Source organism: Prinia subflava, chromosome 13, assembly GCF_021018805.1.
Source record: "Prinia subflava isolate CZ2003 ecotype Zambia chromosome 13, Cam_Psub_1.2, whole genome shotgun sequence".
Taxonomy (NCBI): domain Eukaryota; kingdom Metazoa; phylum Chordata; class Aves; order Passeriformes; family Cisticolidae; genus Prinia; species Prinia subflava.
Window position 1 is genome coordinate 1,774,775 of NC_086259.1, and position 18,010 is coordinate 1,792,784.

General features: G+C 51.4%; 1 protein-coding gene across 1 annotated transcript in view; it reads right to left on the reverse strand.

The window, feature by feature from the left end:
* LOC134557804 (hydrocephalus-inducing protein-like) overlaps window positions 1–18,010 on the reverse strand; it is a 63,868-nt gene that overhangs the window by 7,616 nt on the left and 38,242 nt on the right. The window contains exons 35-56 of the mRNA XM_063411069.1: window positions 17,651–17,792; window positions 13,779–16,395; window positions 13,127–13,285; window positions 12,519–12,706; window positions 12,162–12,344; window positions 11,804–11,923; window positions 10,411–10,570; window positions 10,133–10,305; window positions 9,764–9,962; window positions 8,977–9,076; window positions 8,014–8,113; window positions 7,365–7,533; window positions 6,840–7,078; window positions 6,452–6,524; window positions 5,621–5,825; window positions 5,016–5,248; window positions 4,280–4,431; window positions 3,167–3,359; window positions 2,501–2,609; window positions 1,665–1,910; window positions 1,177–1,319; window positions 612–836 (exon numbers count right to left, since the gene is read on the reverse strand). Of these exons, the coding sequence (XP_063267139.1) occupies window positions 612–836; window positions 1,177–1,319; window positions 1,665–1,910; window positions 2,501–2,609; window positions 3,167–3,359; window positions 4,280–4,431; window positions 5,016–5,248; window positions 5,621–5,825; window positions 6,452–6,524; window positions 6,840–7,078; window positions 7,365–7,533; window positions 8,014–8,113; window positions 8,977–9,076; window positions 9,764–9,962; window positions 10,133–10,305; window positions 10,411–10,570; window positions 11,804–11,923; window positions 12,162–12,344; window positions 12,519–12,706; window positions 13,127–13,285; window positions 13,779–16,395; window positions 17,651–17,792 (6,128 nt within the window). The remainder of the gene's footprint in view (window positions 1–611; window positions 837–1,176; window positions 1,320–1,664; window positions 1,911–2,500; window positions 2,610–3,166; window positions 3,360–4,279; window positions 4,432–5,015; window positions 5,249–5,620; window positions 5,826–6,451; window positions 6,525–6,839; window positions 7,079–7,364; window positions 7,534–8,013; window positions 8,114–8,976; window positions 9,077–9,763; window positions 9,963–10,132; window positions 10,306–10,410; window positions 10,571–11,803; window positions 11,924–12,161; window positions 12,345–12,518; window positions 12,707–13,126; window positions 13,286–13,778; window positions 16,396–17,650; window positions 17,793–18,010) is intronic.

Consider the following 18,010-nt stretch of genomic DNA (forward strand, 5'->3'; position numbering starts at 1 on the left):
GAAACTCAGAAAGAACCTTCATCCAAGATGAATGTGTTTGGCAATAATGACAATAAAAGCAAGAGTCTCTGGAGATGATCTTTCTCTGGACTCCTCCATACTGTCATACAGTGCCTGGACTACTCCATGATGAGATACCCCACACAATACAGAGATCACAACTCAACTCTCTGGTGTCCATGCAGACAAAACTTGGAGGTCACCAGCATATACAGTAGAAGTGTATTTCTGTCCACTTCAAAAGAAGAGACAGCATGCAGCAGACTTAACTTCTTGTTGGTGAAAAGGCATCAAATCAGATGAAGAGATTTCAAACATCATAAAATGGGATAAAATCATAAAATATTGTCTCCCATTCAACACGGGCTGCAACACTTGTGCTTCTGGATTATTTGTGTGTGGCTAAAGGTCTTTTGTCAAAATGCTTCCCCCTCTCCTGTGAGTTTATCTGGTCACTGTGCATCCACCTCTCCCCTAAAATGCACTGCTGGTGAACCTCACGGCTGTCTAATGTCCAGAGGAAGCAGGAGCTGCGCAGCCAGCAAGGATGGTGTTATGGTGGTTCTTTTTATAAAAGCTGAGTTGGCTTTTTTTTCCATTTTGCTTCTTACCTTCTGAAAAAATTCAGGCCTGTGGGCTGCTGGGTCTTTCCTGGTGGAAACCTTCCATGTGACAATGCACATTTTGTCATCCCAGTCCTGAACCTTCCCTTGTGGCAGCTCAAAGTTGATCTTGGTCACCTTACATTTCACAAGGTGCCTCCGGAAGGTGGCTGGGACATCTGATTTCATGGTCACTGTGATGGATTTGGCACTGCCAGGATAGAGATGTCCCACCTAGGGAGAATCAGGGAGTCAAGACCAAACTGGAAGCACTGCCAAGGGCAGGACTGACAGCAAAAGGGATTGCAGTGGTGAGCAGCTGTGCCAGGAATCTGCACCTCAGAGTGGATTTATGTGAAGTTTGATAGACAAAAGTATGAACAGAAGGTGCCACCTCCCGTAACATGAGGCCTTTTCTGCAAGGCTGGCAGCCTTGGCCCAGCCAAGCCAGGGACTGCATCTCCTCCATGCACTGGAATGGGCTATCACTGGTATGTGAGGATTCCCTGCCAGCTCCTGGGAACACCAGGGCAGGGCCTGAGCACTGGGGGAGGCCAGAGCAGTCCACACTCACCTTGGGGGAGAACTGGAATGGGGCGTTTGCCTCCCACTCAAAGCGCATGACCTTCCTTTGGGTGTGGTTGGTGATGGTGAAGGTCCTGCTGCGGAGCTTCCCAACAGGAGAGGCCCCAAACTGGATCTCATTCACTCTGACGGCTGTACAGGAGGAGAGCAAGAGATCTCAGCATGCAGGGAGTTCCACCCGCCCCCCTCACGTGCACAGACACCCGTATGTTCAATGCTTCCTTGCTCCAAGCCTTCCTCCCTCTGCGAGGGAGTTCCTCAGGCAGTTCCTCATCCCACCACTTTCAGGGAAACACCCTGACACATCCCTAAGCCAGAGACAGGCAGCACAGCACACACTGCTCTGCCTGCATGGCTACCATGCCCACAGGCCACCAAGCCCAGTGGGTGACAGCCCAGGCCTGGCTAGAGAGAGGACAGACATGATCTGACATTTTTCTCTTCCTTGCTCCACCCCGGCAGCCTCTCCTCTCTTACCATCAATGATGTCTTTCTTCAGGCTGCTTTCAGCATTCCTGTCCTCCTCATCTAGTCCACCCAGGGTGAATTCATCCTTGTGGCCTTCACCCACCAGCTCTATTAAGGTCTTGTTAGAGTAGGTGTCCCCCACTAAGGCACGAATCTTCCCTTCCAGATGTTGAGCCAGGGTGGGTTTGAAAATGACATCAAACTCTGTTGATTGCCCGTGATCCAGAAGCAGGAAAGGCTTTGGGGGCTTCTTCTCTGCACAGCAATGGAAATGAGAGTTAAGTGATACAGCTGTACAGAGGAAATATTTCCATAGGGTATATGAGGAATAAGAGGTGGAAAGAAGCTGCCTTCCAAGCACAGGTTCTACCCCCAGTGGTTCCAGACCCTCTTCTATGTTCACAAGACTGCCACCTCCAGACACATTCACCATTTCAGCAGCTTAACCTCAGGCTGATGCCCAGCCCTCATTCCCTCTGCTTCCAGCCAGCTTCAGCCATATGGAAAGCTGAGCCAAAGAGTGCTTTTGGCTTCTGCTGGCTGGCTGTGTGCTCAAGGGCTGCATCTGTTCAGGCTGGTCCCTTCCCACATGCAGCAAATACCTCAGAGGGTGCACTGAGGTAGTGACAGCCCCCCACAACTCAACCCACCATGTCTAGAAGAACAGAAGAACTTCCTACAACTTGCTAGGAGGAAGCCCTGCAAAAAGTCCCCAAGAATAACTTGGGAGATGGAGAGCCCAAGGAAAGAAACTGTCTCACATCTGGCTGCTGCTCAGAGAAGCCAAGAGCAGAGCACACATTTTCCCTCTGTGCATGATCACACTTCATGGTTAATGAATTTACCATTTCTAACGGAGTCCTCTTCCACATCTTCAGTGTAGAATCTCTTTAGTGTGGAGCGCCTGCCTTTCAAGAGGAACGCTCCATGCTCATCCTCCAGGTGTAACATAAACTGAGAAAAGGGAACACAGAGCACAGTGGAACTGGTGTGAGTACAGGATGGCACAGGGACTGACACCGCAGTGCTGCCAGTCCCACACGGGAACCCAGCACCTCTCCCACTACAAACAGCACTTAGCACAAAAATTAAGCCAAGCCAGATGGGAAAAAGGCGTTTAGAGGCATTTGGATAGAACTGACACAGAACCAAACAGGACAGAAAGTAATGAGCGGAACGGAATTAAGCCACAACTAAGTTTACTTAAAATGTACTAAACTGGGATCAAATACAATCTAATGGAACTGGGAAATCACCCATGTCCATGAAAACAAAAGGTGACCTGAGAGACAGTGGGGGAAATACTCCACCATCTTTCTTGTGTTCAAGTTAAAGAAGAAAGACTGGACGGACAATTTCCAAGAACTCCCTTCTTGGAGAACAGGCGTCAGTCATTTGCTTAAAAACAATTTCTGACACCTCTTCCCAGATCTGCCATGTTTTTTGGGACCCTTCCCCTGTGCCACAGGCACTTGTTCCCAAACCAGACCATTCCTTGAGAAGGTCCTCACCTTGACAGGGACGACGCCGTTGTTACACACGACCAGGGGGAGCATCTCTGAGTCCCCCAGCTGGAGCCTCTTGAAGCGCAGCACGGCGTTTCCCCTGCTGCTGCGAGCACTTGGGCACACGACTGTCACCTGCGGCTCGTGCCCCTTCCCACTGATGGTGAAGGTCAGGACTTGGGGTCTAATTTTCACAGAGCTGCAGGAGAGGCACAGAAACAATTTCAGCTGCCACTGACCCATTTCTCAATGGGCAAGCAAAGCAGCAAGGGCCACCCACAACGTTTTCCCTGCCTGGTGCTCCTGAACAACACAGCCCCCCACCAGCCTCTTCTGAATCCACTCAGGGCCATTCACAAGAGGAATCTGCTCCAAAGAGCCAGAGCCCTCCACAATAACAGTTAAAAAACTTTCTTTTAATTGAGTCATGCAGGTACAGCAGGTAAATAATGAGGCACCAGATGAGATATGGCAAATCCCCTGGCTGCAGTGAGATGAGACACATGCAACAAGCAAAAGCATAGCATGAGAGCAGTACTAATGCAAGAAGGCAAAAATAAACCATCGTCACCATCAGTAAAGATAATTTCCAAGAACAGTAAGAAAACAATTGCTTATTAGCAATTAGACATCTCTTGTTCCAATTCAGCCACTAAAGGGTTGAGGAAGGGCAGGTTAAAGCCCCAGTACAGGTCCCACGGCAGGGGAACTGGGCTCATCTTTCATACCAGCTCAAATCACTCACATGAAATAGCTTAATGAATGCCAGGGAATCACAGAGGATCCCTTAATTTTACAGAAACAAAGAGGAAACTGACTGCTGACACATAAACTGCTTCATCTAAGCCTTTGTCCTTGGAAACCTTTAGCTTAGCTGCAGCACATATCAGTAACTTCCAGTTGGCTACCTAATATTTCCCTGTCTTCATGGTTCCTCATACAGGCTGAACCAGCAGTCTCATTTTTCTGCTCTAAGTGTTACTGCCTCCCAGATCATCTCATGCCAAGTGCTCTGCCTAAGGCTACTGAAAGCATTAGAGCTAACAAGAGGCCTGTGCCTTCCCAGCAGAGAGGCAGCTATCAGTGAGGCCTCCCCCAATATTTCACAGGCTCAGTTACCTTTTTGGGATGACAAGGGAAGCCTTGAAAGTGCATTCATAGGTCTGCTCATCTGGTGGGGTGAAGATCACCGTAGCAACAGCATAGGATGAGCCAGGAATGGACATCTTGACTGGATACAAGTTGAAAAAGTTGTTGATAGGGCTTTTTTCCTTGGGGGAACCCAGAGAGCAGTGTTAGGAGAAAACACCTTTCAATGTGACACAGTTTTATTCATAAATGCATTACTGAGAACAGCCCCAGGCAGTGTGTCCTTCCTGCTTCCCTGGGCAGGCTTCCTCCCTCCCAGGGGGGAATGCCGACCTTGTGCTAAAGCATTGTGCATTTTGAGTGCTGGCAGCTGCCTCAGAATATGTGAGGTGGGCACTGTATGGAAAACCCTGCAGATAACCTAGAACTGGCCTTCAGAGAGAAGGAAAAGCCAGAGAGCCTGAGGAAATGCTCTGCTTTGAGGCCTGGCCTGTCAGTTCATAACAGCCCCTCTCTGAGTGTGCTTCCAGGAGAGGTTCAGAAGGATTCAATTCTCCCACAAAAGACCCAGAGGTGTGAGCCACAACCTTGCCCAAGGCACGCAGAATTCAACACAACTGTTCCCTGGCTCTGCTGCTCTCCCCTGCAGTTTGACCTGCACTGAGCTAGACTAGTCTGGGCCACAGGAAGCAATGCATCTGCAGAACAAAACTGGCTCTCACACGGCCCTTAGAGGGCAACCAGCACCTTGGCCTCCTGTTCTTACCTTTCCAGGCAGGGCTTGGATGGAGAGGACCACATCACATGGCAGACCGCTTGCACTGTAGATTTTGAAATGCGCTTCAGCCTTTTGCCCAGCCAGAACCTTGCAGAAGATGAATTTGTTCTCATCTCTGATGAACAGGCCTGCACCTTTCACTGACTGCAGTGTGTTGCTGAGGTCGGCGCTGCTGCAGATTGGGTAGTCCTCAAAGATTGATGTGACATCCTCAACGATTGCTGTGGATAGACCAGAGGGATGAGCACGGAGAAGCCTCCCTGATGAATTTATCTGGACCCTGCTGGCCTCTCAGAGGGCTTGGTAAGCCCTTGCTGCCCAGGTGACTGCTAAACCCAGCACTGGGTGGGGGAGCTGCTGTGAGGATGGAGCTCAGTCAACCTCAGTCTTAGAGAGCGTTGCTTTCCTTTTAACCTTCCATGCATCCCTCTCAGCGTGGGAGGGATGAGTCCACTGGTAGACTTGAAGAGGGCTGGAACCTCTGGGGATTTTAAGGTGGGACACCAGGGCTAGTGTGCCTCTCTATCCAAGCAGCAGGTGTAGGTGCTGATCAGCAGCAGGTGTGACCAAGGGAACCTGTGGGCAGTACGTACCTGGGAGGCAGGACTCGGCAGTCAGGGTAAAGGGAATGCCGAGGGGATTGTCCTTGGGGTCTCTGCCCGTGATGTCAATGTAGAGCTGCTCCTCACATGTCCCCTCCTGCCCTGCGAGGCATTCCACTGTGATCTTCTGCTGGCCCCACGGACCGATGGAGCCGCAGCAAGGGGACACCGTGAACATGCCGAGATTGAGGGAACCCTGCAGAAAAAGTTCCAGGAGAGGCTGATGGCTAATAGCTGCACCTTGAGCACCCCAGCAAAGAGTATGTCCTGCCTTGGCCTCCAGCAGGGCCCAGGCACCCAGTCCCAGGGCAGGGAAGGATGACTCCATGGTCCAAAGGCAGCCCCAGGCTGAGACCAACAAGCCAAGAGGAGCTGCAAGCCTGTCCCAGGTGGCAGAGAGAAAGGAGTTTAAGTGCAAAGAATGAAGGTGGTAGCTGTGATCCTTCAGCCTCCAGAGGTGACACAGAGAACAGAAATAGCTGTGAGAGATGATGGGAGAGAGGTAGGGGACTGGGAAGAAGAAAAAGCAATGTTGTCTGAGCTCTGTGGACTGGGAGCTCAGTGGGGGATGGTTTTGCTTCTGTGGTCTTCACAGACCTATGCTGGCCATAGCAGCTATGAAACACAGGACCTGCTCCCCCCTGTTGACCCCACAACTCCAGGTGAGAGCCAGAGTACAGGACTGTCAGTGGGTCTGAGCAGATACTGGGCTCCATCCTGCAGACCACATCCCACCCTATGGTAATGAGCCCCCAGCCCGGGCACAGCAGCATCTTCTCACATCCCCTGCAGCAGCATTGTTGGGGAGCAGGAGTCACCCACCTGTGTCGAGGAGCTTGATTTCCTTCTCATTGACTGCTTTGTAGCCAACGGAGCAGATTCCCCTTGCTTTGAACTGAGAGGAGAAAGCAGAGGTATGTGTCAGGCTGAGCTGCCCTGCCTTTCTCTGAGGCCAAAGCTGGCCTTCCTCCTCACAGAGGAAAGCCTTCCTGCTCCTGATGGCTCCTAGAGTGCAGCACCCATTGCTGGACAGAGCAGCTCTATCACCAGCTTCATACTACACATGGGGATACCAAGGCATTTTTCTGCTCCCCATCCCCAAGGCAGGGATGCAAATGGACGACAGCCCAGGTCTCCTGGCTGCCTGCCACATACCAGCCCTGGGGTGGTGCCTCCTCAGACAGGAAGGGTGGTGCAGGGCTTCTCCTACCTTTGGCTTTCCAAGGCAGATGCATCCTTGGGGGCTTGGCGGATGTGGAAGTTGAAATGGAGCATGCCTTTGTTCTCCAGCACAACAGTCTGGGTCTTCTTGGTGCCCTTGAGCATGGCACCAAAGTTGATGGGTGAGGCAGGCTCAATGCTGTACTTGCTGTACACAGCTTTTGCTGATACCCTCACTGGGATGTCAGTGACAGTCTGGACTCCTTCCTGTGAGTTGGCATCCATCACCTGCATCCACAGGAAGGCGTGGTAAACAAAGCAAAGAGGCCAGCCTCTACCCCAGTCCCCAGCCTCCAACCCAGGCCTCCATCAGTTTAGCCCTCCCTGTTTAAGCATTTCTTCCAGAGTCAGAAGCTCAGCTCCCCTCAGGAAGCCTCCCAAATGGTTTTGAGAGACTTTGTTTGTGTATGTAGGAGAGAGGATTCTCCAGTTGAAGCCCTCCTTCCATTAGACACCTATCCTGTTTACGCTCCCAAAACACCGTGTGGTAACACAGCCTGGCCCAGGCGCTCACCCGGCAGTACAGGATGGGTTTGTTCTTGAGGAGGATTTCCCTTGTGGGGTGGAAGAGCATCTCGATATTCACGTCAGGCTGGGAGGTAAGCAGCGTGCCCGATTGAGGCTCAACAGTGAAGTGGGATGCCAAGTCTTTCATACTGCGACCTGCACCCTTCAGCATGAACCTGGGGAGAAAGGGAAGGAATGGAGATCTCTGCAGTTAAAAGTACAGGCACCACCAGCACAGCCAGGACTTTGTATGGGACCAGAAAAAAAAGAAAAGGGAGAGTCCAGCTCTGCTCAGGGAATCCTGCATCTTGACAGAGAATGCAGACAATCACGAGGTTACTGCAAGAAACCTTGACACCGAAATTTTTCATTCAGTTCTTTACAGAGTATCAGAAGGAGAAAGACCATCAAAGAAAGGCAATGAATCTCAGCATTTCAGTGGCTGAAATTTTGGGGGCTCTCCTTTAGGTTCCTGCTGAGCTGTGAAGAACTGCTGGTTTGTGGCTGGATTCTCTGGTAAAATAGTTGGGATTAGAGAGCCCAGGTTTTGTATTTACCATGAGGTAGCCAGCATGGAAACAGGTTTTAGCCATTGACAGAGAAAGAATGCAGGCCTGGGAAGCCGAGGAAATGCTCTACAAGGCAGCTGGACTCACCTGTATTCAAGGTCGTATACCCCTTTATTCTTTAGACTCATGACTTTCTTCACCTTATCCAGGACATTAATGGTTCCAAATTCCAAATTTCCATCTGGACCTGCAGAAAACCCGCAGAGCCAGGTCAGAAATGGTATTTATGAGCTGCAGAACACACCAGGTCACAAGCTACACAGAGGTCTTGGCAAAAAACCTTTCTCAGCAAGTTTCTGTTCTTGAAAGTGTTTTCCAGCTACTTGTCTGCCCTTTCTCTTCTTACTCAAAATACCTGCAGGATTAGTAGCTGAGGAGTTTGGCTTCCATTTCCTCTGCTTCCAAGCACAAATCCAATTACTCTATATGCTGTGCTGGGCCTGTAAGAGCTGCCAACTGCCTGTTCACATCGCTGTTATTTCAAAGCCCCCAAATCCAATCTGCACATGAAGCTGCATACTTCAAAGTTCAGAGGGGTGTGACTTAAGGCTGTCAGTGCCTGACACTGCTTTATTCCGCACCACTTGCAGGGTATTGCTGCCATGAGTTTTCCTAGTTTGCTGAGCGTTCATACTAAAGTAGAAATGTGCAGCTTCTCACGCTCGTAAATGTAAACACAAGATCGTGTTTTGTAAATATTGACATTGTTATGAATTCCTTCTCCAAGAGAAGGGGAGGTTGAATGACAGCCTCCTTGACCAATGTGGTTGAGATGTGGGGATACCACTCTCCAATCCATGGTCACCTTGCTACAGGTATGTAATAGGAAGAATAAACAAGGCACCTTCTTCTGCCCTGCTTGCTCTGTTCTACCCAGATCTGTCTCCCTGAGTCTCATTCTGGCTAGGCCTCACGGTGATAGGGTATGTGCTTTATGTATCCATGCCATGCCATGCCATCCCATCCCATCTCATCCCAAATGCTTTGGCAGCCCACCTCCCAAGCTAATGCAGTGCACCTGGACTGCTGCTTTGGGAGGCATCCACTGACCTTCAGGCATGTCGATGCTCACAAGAACATCATAGACCTCTGCAGAGACTTTGATGTTTTCAGCCTGAACAATCCCCAGGATGTTTTCTGTATCTGTAACCTGAGGCAGCAAGAAAGATGTTCAGATTATTCTCTTGGTAGACAGCCTCTAAGTCCTTGTCTCTGCTGGCTGCTTCCCCTATGGCCTCCCCAGCTTCACAGGCGTTGGTGGACTCCCAAGCTTTGCTAACCTGTTCATCTCATGGGCTGCCCCAGTGGGATTCTGCTGCAGGAAAAAACCCTATCAGCACAACTCTGCACTCCTACAGGAATGCTGCTACTAAAGCATCCGTGAGAGGCACAGGGATGTAAGAACAACCACAAGAAGTGTGAGGTGTCTCAGAGCAGGTGGCGTTGACAACCCTCTCCAATCACCCAGCACCCTCTCTGAAATGCAGCCCCCTAAACCACGGGGAACAAAATCCCAGGGGAGAGTTTGTTGTGCTATGCAAGATCTTCAGACAAAGTCCAGGAGGAATGTAGAGATCATGCTGCAGTCTGTTCAACCAAACAACAGCCTTCAACCATTCACAGGGACAAGGTGGTTGTGGCACAGGCTCAGCATGCAGTGTCTGGTTATCTGGGGGGATGTGGGTGCACTGCACGTTCTGGCAAACGCTGTGTAGAGGCAGAAGTTGGGCTCACAGCACCCTGGTGTCTGTCAGGTGCAGCTCTCCCTGACTCTGTCCCTAAGAGCACACAGCTGCTGGCTGCCCTGCTCTGCCAGGCAGGGCACAGTCCCTCTCACCTCTAGCCGCAGGGTCTTCTCAATGCTGCCAACCTGCCCGGCACTGAAATTCAGTGTCACTTCAAACTCTGAGAGGGCATCAATGGTGCCCTGATCTTGTGACAAGGAGAAGTCCTCAACAAGGTCATCCAGCCCACTGAGCTGCCAGGCCATGGGCAGTAGGGTGTCGTTTTTCAGGACCAAGGTCCTGCTGTCACGCCTGCAGAGACAGGAGGGCACTTGGCATCAGCTGTTGGAAGGTCACACCAGCCTCGCCACTGAACGCAGCTCCATCCATGCCCCTTGGAGCAGCTCCATCCATGCCCCAGAAACCAGAGTCAAACATTTTCTCTTTGTCACAAGTCCTGGAGTGCCTGTGGGACGACTGACCTGTGCAGAAGCCGCTTATTGAAAGACAGCTCCAGGGGGCTGACATCCAGCTGCGGATGGACTCCATAGCAGCACAGGCTGAAGACCACTGGCTCTGGGTTCTTCTCAATGCAGCAGATGAGTCTGTCTTCCAGGAAGCCAGGGGAAGTGGGGTATGCCCAAATGGTCAGCGCCTGGACCCGACCCCACAGAAAGAAATAGAAAGAGCCCTGTGTGTGAGCAGGAGGAGCAGCCTCTGGGCATTTCAATGGTGCCTGCTCTACCTCCCCTTCTCCTACCTGCTTCTCGTTTGGTTTCAGTGTCATGCTGGGAGGGTCCAAAAGGAACGTCTCTCCTTTATCATCATTCTCAAAGGAGAACTGGACCTCTACATCCACGGGGGAGTCGTTGAGGATGTTTATACCCTCCGAGTTGCCAGGACAGTTCTGGGCCTGGTACCTGTCCACAAAAGGGGAAAAGGCTGCAGAGGAGACTGTTGCCTTTGCCATCCATGGAGGAAAGCACCATGTGTGCCCGAGGAAGCGGTGCTGGAAGACCCCGCCCTAACAAACAAGCGAGGGAAACGGATCCCAGTCAGGGGCACGGGCGTGTGCTCCTCCTTGCCTTGCTTTGATGCCTTCCCCTGTACTTGGTGCCTCCACCCCAGAAACCTGATGATGCTCAGGCCACTTCAAGAGTTTTTAATACAATGTAAATTCAAAAGTGCCTAGAAAAATAACAGTGTGCTAGGCACATGGGTTCTTTCTCCTTCTTTCTTGGGATGCCCTCCCCGCAGGGTATAAAGAAAGGCTCTTGGAAAAAGAGTTTAGCTGATCTCTTTCATGAAAGTCATGAAACTGCTTTGGATTTCATGGGTGGGTTAGCTCAAAGTCTGAGAAAGAAATATAAAGCATCAATTCCCAAGAGAAATGCCAGAAGATAACAAATCACCCTTCTCTCAGGTGTGGAAATGACTTTGGAGTGAAAGGGTTAAAGAGGCAAACAGAAATCCCAGACCGTCCATCAACCTGGCTAAGGATTGTCTGCTGTTTTAAACTATTTTGATTTCATTTCCTTGAGTTGTCAAAATAGACCTAGTCCTCCAGAGCTCCCATGGAGACAAGAACTAATGTTAAATATTATTTTTAAAAAGTGACAGTAAAAGTAGAAATACACAATAGTTTCAATGACGTGTTTAGGTGGATTTTATCCAGCAGTGAGAATGCAATGTCATTACAGGAAGATGCCCTTGACACCCACTGGCAGGTCAACCATAAAATCTTATTAATAATTACAGATCAATGAAAGGTTTACAAAACCACCTACAGAATAATTGCTCAATCAGGCTACCTGCAGAGCTCAAAGCACTTCAAAAACCACCATAAAGTTCATTTCCTAAGGGGTGAAGCTGAGTTGTAGAAAGGGACAAAAGTTTCCCCCAAGTCACCTTTGGACTGGCAGCAGCATGTGGCTCTGGCCACCAAGGAGGCCACCAAGGCACCCACGGGGTAGGCAGAGCAGCTCCTCCAAGGCTCATTTGCCTCTGATCTGCCCAAGTTCACACATCTGTGGCCCTTCAAACCCATGTCTCCCAGGACTCTGCCTGGGACTGCCCTGGATTGTGCCACCAGGACAGAGCATGTCTCTCCAAGCATGTCCAGGAAAGGACGAGGCCCAGCAGGGAGCACATACCACTCTCTTGATTTCCCACACAGCAGCGGTCCAAAGTGGAATTGCTTGGTGCTCTCAACATATTTCTTGAAGATGATTTCATCTTTTTTCATGGTCTTCCTCCACTGTGGAAACACCAGCCTGGGCAGAGAAAGTGGGGAAGGAGGAGCTATGAGATGCTCCAAGTAGGGAATGTAGTCAGAAAACCACAACGCCTCCTGGTGGCTGAGGCACCATCTGCCTTCCCAGCTCCCAGCACAGGAAGAGATGCTGGGTGACCTCAGGGAGCACCATCTGCCCCAGCCAGAAGCCCCAAGGGGCAGCCCTGGCTGCGAGTTCAGGGGCAGCAGTGTGGGAGGCTGCCAGGGGCCAGCCTTACCGTGGGTCCTGGCTGATGCTGGGGTACAGGCCAGTGGCACTGCAGGGCAGCTCGTACTGGCGCTTTGTCTCCACGAGCTCAAACCTCAGTGTCTGCTCAAAGTTCCCCGGCATTTCCGTGAAGAAGTGGACCTTCAGTTCCACCTCACCGTGGGCAGGCACTATCCACCGGTACCGTTTCAGCCTGGCAATTAAAGAGGAGGCTTCAGACATTGCTAAGGAGCCAGTGAAACAAGGAGGGTGCACTTGCCATCCCATGGAGGCACTGGCATGGAATTGCTGTAGAGCTGGGGACGATGGGCCTTGTTTGGCAAGAGGACCAAGAAGCAGAGGCATCACCTCCTCCCATGCAGCTCACCTGAGGAATTCTGTGGGGATCAAGGCACTTTCCAGCATACTTTTGGGTCTTGTTGTGGATGAGTCCCAGGGACTTTCTGTTCTCTGTGTGGAGATCTGGTTCTCCTTTGGAGAGTTGTCTCTGCTGGTCACTTGACCCATCTTTGGTTGGCCCTTGGCAGAACTGCCCTTCCCATCTGGGGCCTTGGCCTAAGGGGAGAGAGAAAAGGGAGGGAGAGGTGAGCCCTGAGACATCCTCACCCTGGAAAGCAAAATGGGTGTTTGTTAACCAATGGAAGAGAGAATAAATAAGTCCACCTGCCCATGGTCTTCCTTATTGGTGTTTGTTTTGCCTAGGACCCCCCTTCTCACTCAGGACCCTGTCCTCAAAGGCAGTTGATAGTTTGAAGTGATTTTTTCCCTCTTGTCTTACAGAACTGCTCTGTCTCCAGCAGAGCTGTCTCTTTTGTCCCATCCCTGACAGAAAGGAGACCTGCAGACACGGGGCCCCATCACATCTTCACAACCCCTCCACAATGATCCTTTTCCATCCAACCTGTGCCCCATGCCCCCATCTAGCCCGCTCCCTTGCCCTGGCACCCTCAGCGCCAGCACCACTGGAGCACCCACCAGATTGTCCTCCACAGCAGCACCTTCTGGTGCGTCAATGGTGAAGAGCTTCACGCGCTCTGCAGAGCGCAGCCGCTCCTCTGGGTAGGGGACTACGGAGAAGACGACAGCAGGGGGAAGGGGAGGCCCTTCGGGATGCAGTCCCAGATGTCTCAGCATCTGAAACAGAAGAAAAAGTCCTGTATATACTTCTGTCACCTTCATCCTCACAACTCCTTCTTTAAAGGCACTGAGCTTTTGGCAATGGGGTTTTTGGTTTACATGAAGTACAAATGCTTTGTGATGCCCAGTGGGGGGAGCAGGCTCCAGAGCAGAGGCAAGAGCTAAAAGCAGGACCGGGAGAGAAACCTCCCCCAAGTGACTCAGCTGAAGAAAACAATGATCATGATCTGCTCTGTCTTGGGACCGTTTATAATGATTTCCAGGCTGGGAAACTCTGAACAGATGGGATACTTGTACACGGAGCACTGCCACTTTCTGCCCATCTGAGGGATGGTGATAACCTCCCCACCCACACAGATGCTACAAAGTCATTGTGGAACATCATCAGGGCCCCGGACAAGGCTCTGTGCCATTATCCCCTGGGGGGAACACAATGCTCCAGGGCCCAAGACCATGGCAAGCTCAAGGTCTGAGCCTTGCAGGGTTTTACCTCTTCAAACGTTGGCAGCCTCCCACTGCTCAGGATCTCCATAAACATGGCCTTTGGATTTGTGACCTGGATGTCCAGGCACGGCACCCCGACATGCTCATCTCTGACTGTCCCCTCTGCAACTTTGCTTTTCGTCTCCAGCTGAGGTGACAGAAGACTCCTTGAGCGTCCACGTTTTTGTGCAGGCTTCTCCACCTTTGCCTGAGCCTTACTCGTCTTCTGAGTTTTGCTTTCAGCTGAAAGCTGTTTCTTGATTCCCTTTTCGATCACAGGTAACTCCATGGTACCCCGAACCCTGTCCCAGTAGGAGAAAACCTGTGCGACATTCTGCTGTGATGACTCATGGATCTGAAACCTCAAGATCAAGTTCTTCTCCATCTCAGCTGCGTCCACGGGGATTTCAGTTTGTTCTTGCTCTGGGGCTTTGGTTTCACCCTTCTCTGAGGCTTTCATTTCCCCTTTATCTGGGGCTTTGGTTTCTCCCTTCTTTGGGGCTTTGGTTTCTCCCTTCTTTGGGCCTTTGGGTTCCCCCTTCTCAGGGGTTTTGGTTTCCAACTTCTTTGGGGCTTGGGGTTCGCCCTTCTTTGGGGCTTTGGTTTCCCCCTTCTCAGGGGTTTTGGGTTCCAACTTCTGAGCGTCTTTGGGTTCCCCCTTCTCAGGGGTTTTGCATTCCCCCTTCTTTGGGGTTTTGGGTACCCTCTTCTCAGGGGCTTTGGGTTCCTCCTTCTTTAGGGCTTTGGGTTCCTCCTTCTTTAGGGCTTTGGGTTCCCCCTTCTCAGGGGTTTTGGGTTCCAACTTTTCAGGGGGTTTGGGTTCCCCCTTCTTTGGGGCTTTGGATTCCCCTTTCTGAGGGGCTTTCAGTTCCCCCTTCTTTGGGGCTTTGGGTTCCCCCTTCTTTGGGGCTTTGGGTTCCCCCTTCTCAGGGGTTTTGGGTTCCAACTTTTCAGGGGGTTTGGGATCCCCCTTCTCAGGGGCTTTGGATTCCCCTTTCTGAGGGGCTTTGGGTTCCCCCTTCTTTGGGGCTTTGGGTTCCCCCTTCTTTGGGGCTTTGGGTTCCCCCTTCTTTGGGGCTTTGGGTTCCCCCTTCTCAGGACTTTTGAGTTCCCCCTTCTTTGGGGCTTTGGGTTCCCCCTTCTTTGGGGCTTTGGGTTCCCCCTTCTCAGGGCTTTTGAGTTCCCCCTTCTTTGGGGCTTTGGGTTCCCCCTTCTTTGGGGCTTTGGGTTCCCCCTTCTCAGGACTTTTGAGTTCCCCCTTCTTTGGGGCTTTGGGTTCCCCCTTCTTTGGGGCTTTGTGTTCCCCCTTCTCAGGGCTTTTGAGTTCCCCCTTCTTTGGGGCTTTGGGTTCCCCCTTCTTTGGGGCTTTGGGTTCCCCCTTCTGAGAGTCTTTGGGTTTCCTCTTTTTTGGGCGTTTGGTTTTCCCCTTCTCAGGGGTTTCAGGTTCCTCCTCCTCAGAGGTTAAGAATTCCCACTCCTCAGAGGTTTCGGATTCCCACTCCTCAGAGGTTAAGAATTCCCACTCCTCAGAGGTTTCGGATTCCCACTCCTCAGAGGTTAAGAATTCCCACTCCTCAGAGGTTTCGGTTTCCCCCTTCTCAATGGTTTTAGGTTTTCTCTTCTTTGGGGGTTTGGTTTCCCCCTTCTCAGGGCTTTTGGGTTTCTTTTTTGGGGCTTTGGGTTCCCCCTTTTTAGGGGTTTTGGGTTCCCCCTTCTTTGGGGCTTTGGGTTCCCCCTTTTTAGGGGTTTTGGGTTCCCCCTTCTTTGGGGCTTTGGGTTCCCGCTTCTCAGGGGTTTTGGGTTCCCCCTTCTTTGGGGCTTTGGGTTCCCCCTTCTCAGGGGTTTCAGGTTCCTCCTCCTCAGAGGTTAAGAATTCCCACTCCTCAGAGATTTCGGATTCCCACTCCTCAGAGGTTTCGGATTCCCACTCCTCAGAGGTTTCGGATTCCCACTCCTCAGAGGTTTCAGATTCCCACTCCTCAGAGGTTTCGGGTTCCCCCTTCTCAATGGTTTTAGGTTTCCTCTTCTTTGGGGGTTTGGTTTTCCCCTTCTCAGGGCTTTTGGGTTTCTTTTTTGGGGCTTTGGGTTCCCCCTTCTCAGGGGTTTTGCGTTCCACCTTCATTGGAGCTTTCTTTTCCCCCTTCTCAGGGGTTTTGGATTCCAAATTCTCAGGGGTTTTGGGGTCCTCCTTCTCTGGGGCTTTGGGTTCCCCCTTTTTAGGGGTTTTGGGTTCCCCCTTCTTTGGGGCTTTCATTTTCCCCTTCTCAGGGGTTTTGTATTCCAACTTGTCAGGGGTTTTGGGTTCCCCTTTCTTTGGGGGTTTGGGTTCCCCCTTCTCAGGGGTTTTGGGTTCCTCCTTCTTTGGGGCTTTGGGTTCCCGCTTCTCAGGGGTTTTGGGTTCCTCCTTCTTTGGGGCTTTGGATTCCCGCTTCTCAGGGGTTTTTGGTTCCCCCTTCTTTGGGGCTTTGGGTTCCCCCTTCTGAGGGGCTTTCGTTTCCTTCTTCTCTGGGGCTTTGGTTTCACCCTTCTCTGGTTTTGCACCCTTCTTTTCCTTCTTCCGCCTCTCTTCCTCCTCTAAGGCTTTTGCCTTCTCCTCAAGCTTTTGAGCCCTCCGCTGCTTCTCCCTTCAGCAAACAGAATTGAAAACATTGCTAAGAGTCACCACCAGAAACCTGGGCTCACTAGTCCTGGCTGGCCCTGCACTTCATTCCTTGACCCTGAGGCCAGGCAGAACCACGAGACCATTTCCGTGAATTTTCCTCAACTCACAGAGGTTGGGAACATCCCAAGTGAGGGGAATGGTGGAAGGGGACCTCCAGGACCAGCCATACCTAAGCCTTGCCATCATAAGGTCTGAACTGTGCAACCTCCCTCTTAAGGCACACCCAGACACCTCCAGCCCACTGCCAAAGGCTGATCCACCAGCTCTCTGCACTGATGCCTGCAAATGCCCTTCGTCTCTTGATGTCCCGGTCAAATCAGATCACAAATTGCTAACATCTGCTTATTTCTCCTACAATTCTTGCTCAACTCATTCAGCTCCCTTCTTCCTGGGCACTGCCTGCTCCTTAATGAGAATAAACCTATCAGTCAGAAAGCAAAGGCTGCAGGAACTCCTCTCCTGCAAGACGGGCTCTTGTCAGCCAGATTTCCTGCTGGAACCCAGCTGTGACCGAGGCAAACTAGTGCTATCTGCCATGGAAACAATTTGAAGCAGCCTTGTCCATCTCCTCCCCATGAAACCAACTTCAGCCTGGGCTGGAAGAAGTTCTGATACACGTGCCTGCTTTAAGCAGCCTCCCCTCCCAGCTCCACACTTTTCCTGCGTGTCCTGAGCTGGGCTGCCTTGCTGGAGCAGAGCTTCTCCTGTGCTTGCCTTCTGCTGCAGCTGAAGGGGAGTCTAAAGGACATGAGATCTTATGGGTGCTGTTGCAACATAAGGAGAACCCTGGCAGATCAGCATTGCAAACACTTCATCTGTGGCAGGACCAGGACCCAAATCAAGGGTTTGTCTGTGCCCCACGCCTGCCCCATACCACAAGCCCACTGTTCTGGTGAAGAACGGAGACATTGAAGAAGGTGCAAATCAACATCATGGACTTAAAGACACTTCTACAGGCAGTGCCAAGGCAAGCCCAGAGCCCAGGTCCCTGCAGGCAGCATCTGAGCCGGGAGGGCTCACCACTAAAATGGAGAAGATGATGTTCTATCTCAATAGAAGAAGGTCCTTCCTCTCTTGGGAGCCAGGGAGCTAAGAGAGGCCATCCCTGTGTTGCTTCTGCCCTTTGCTATGAAACACCTCTGAGCTCAAAGTCTTTGAAGCAGGGAAACCCTCCAGGGACACTACCCTCAGCAGTAACCCATGGAAGGCTTACTCACCTCTGCCACAATATACGCGTCCTTTCCAGCATTATTTTGTCCACTGCAGCTTTCTCCTTCTTAGAGAGGGCATCATACTCTTCCTCATCCATTCGCAAGACACGATCTAGGTTCCTCTGAAAAGCTTCTTTCCGCTCCAGTTCTTTAGCCACAAACCAGAGGAGAAACCGTGAGTGACTGCAAGCAGAGCTGGATGCTCTGGGTCAGCTGCAAGGATTCACAGCTTTTCCCAACCCAGCCTATCACACCAGGAGATATTGGGGAGCTCATATCCCTGCTCCAAAATTCAGACAATCGCCCAAAGTATGGCTGGGCACTGAGTTCCTGTGCTTTGCCTGGCTTAAGGGGATCAGGGCTGAG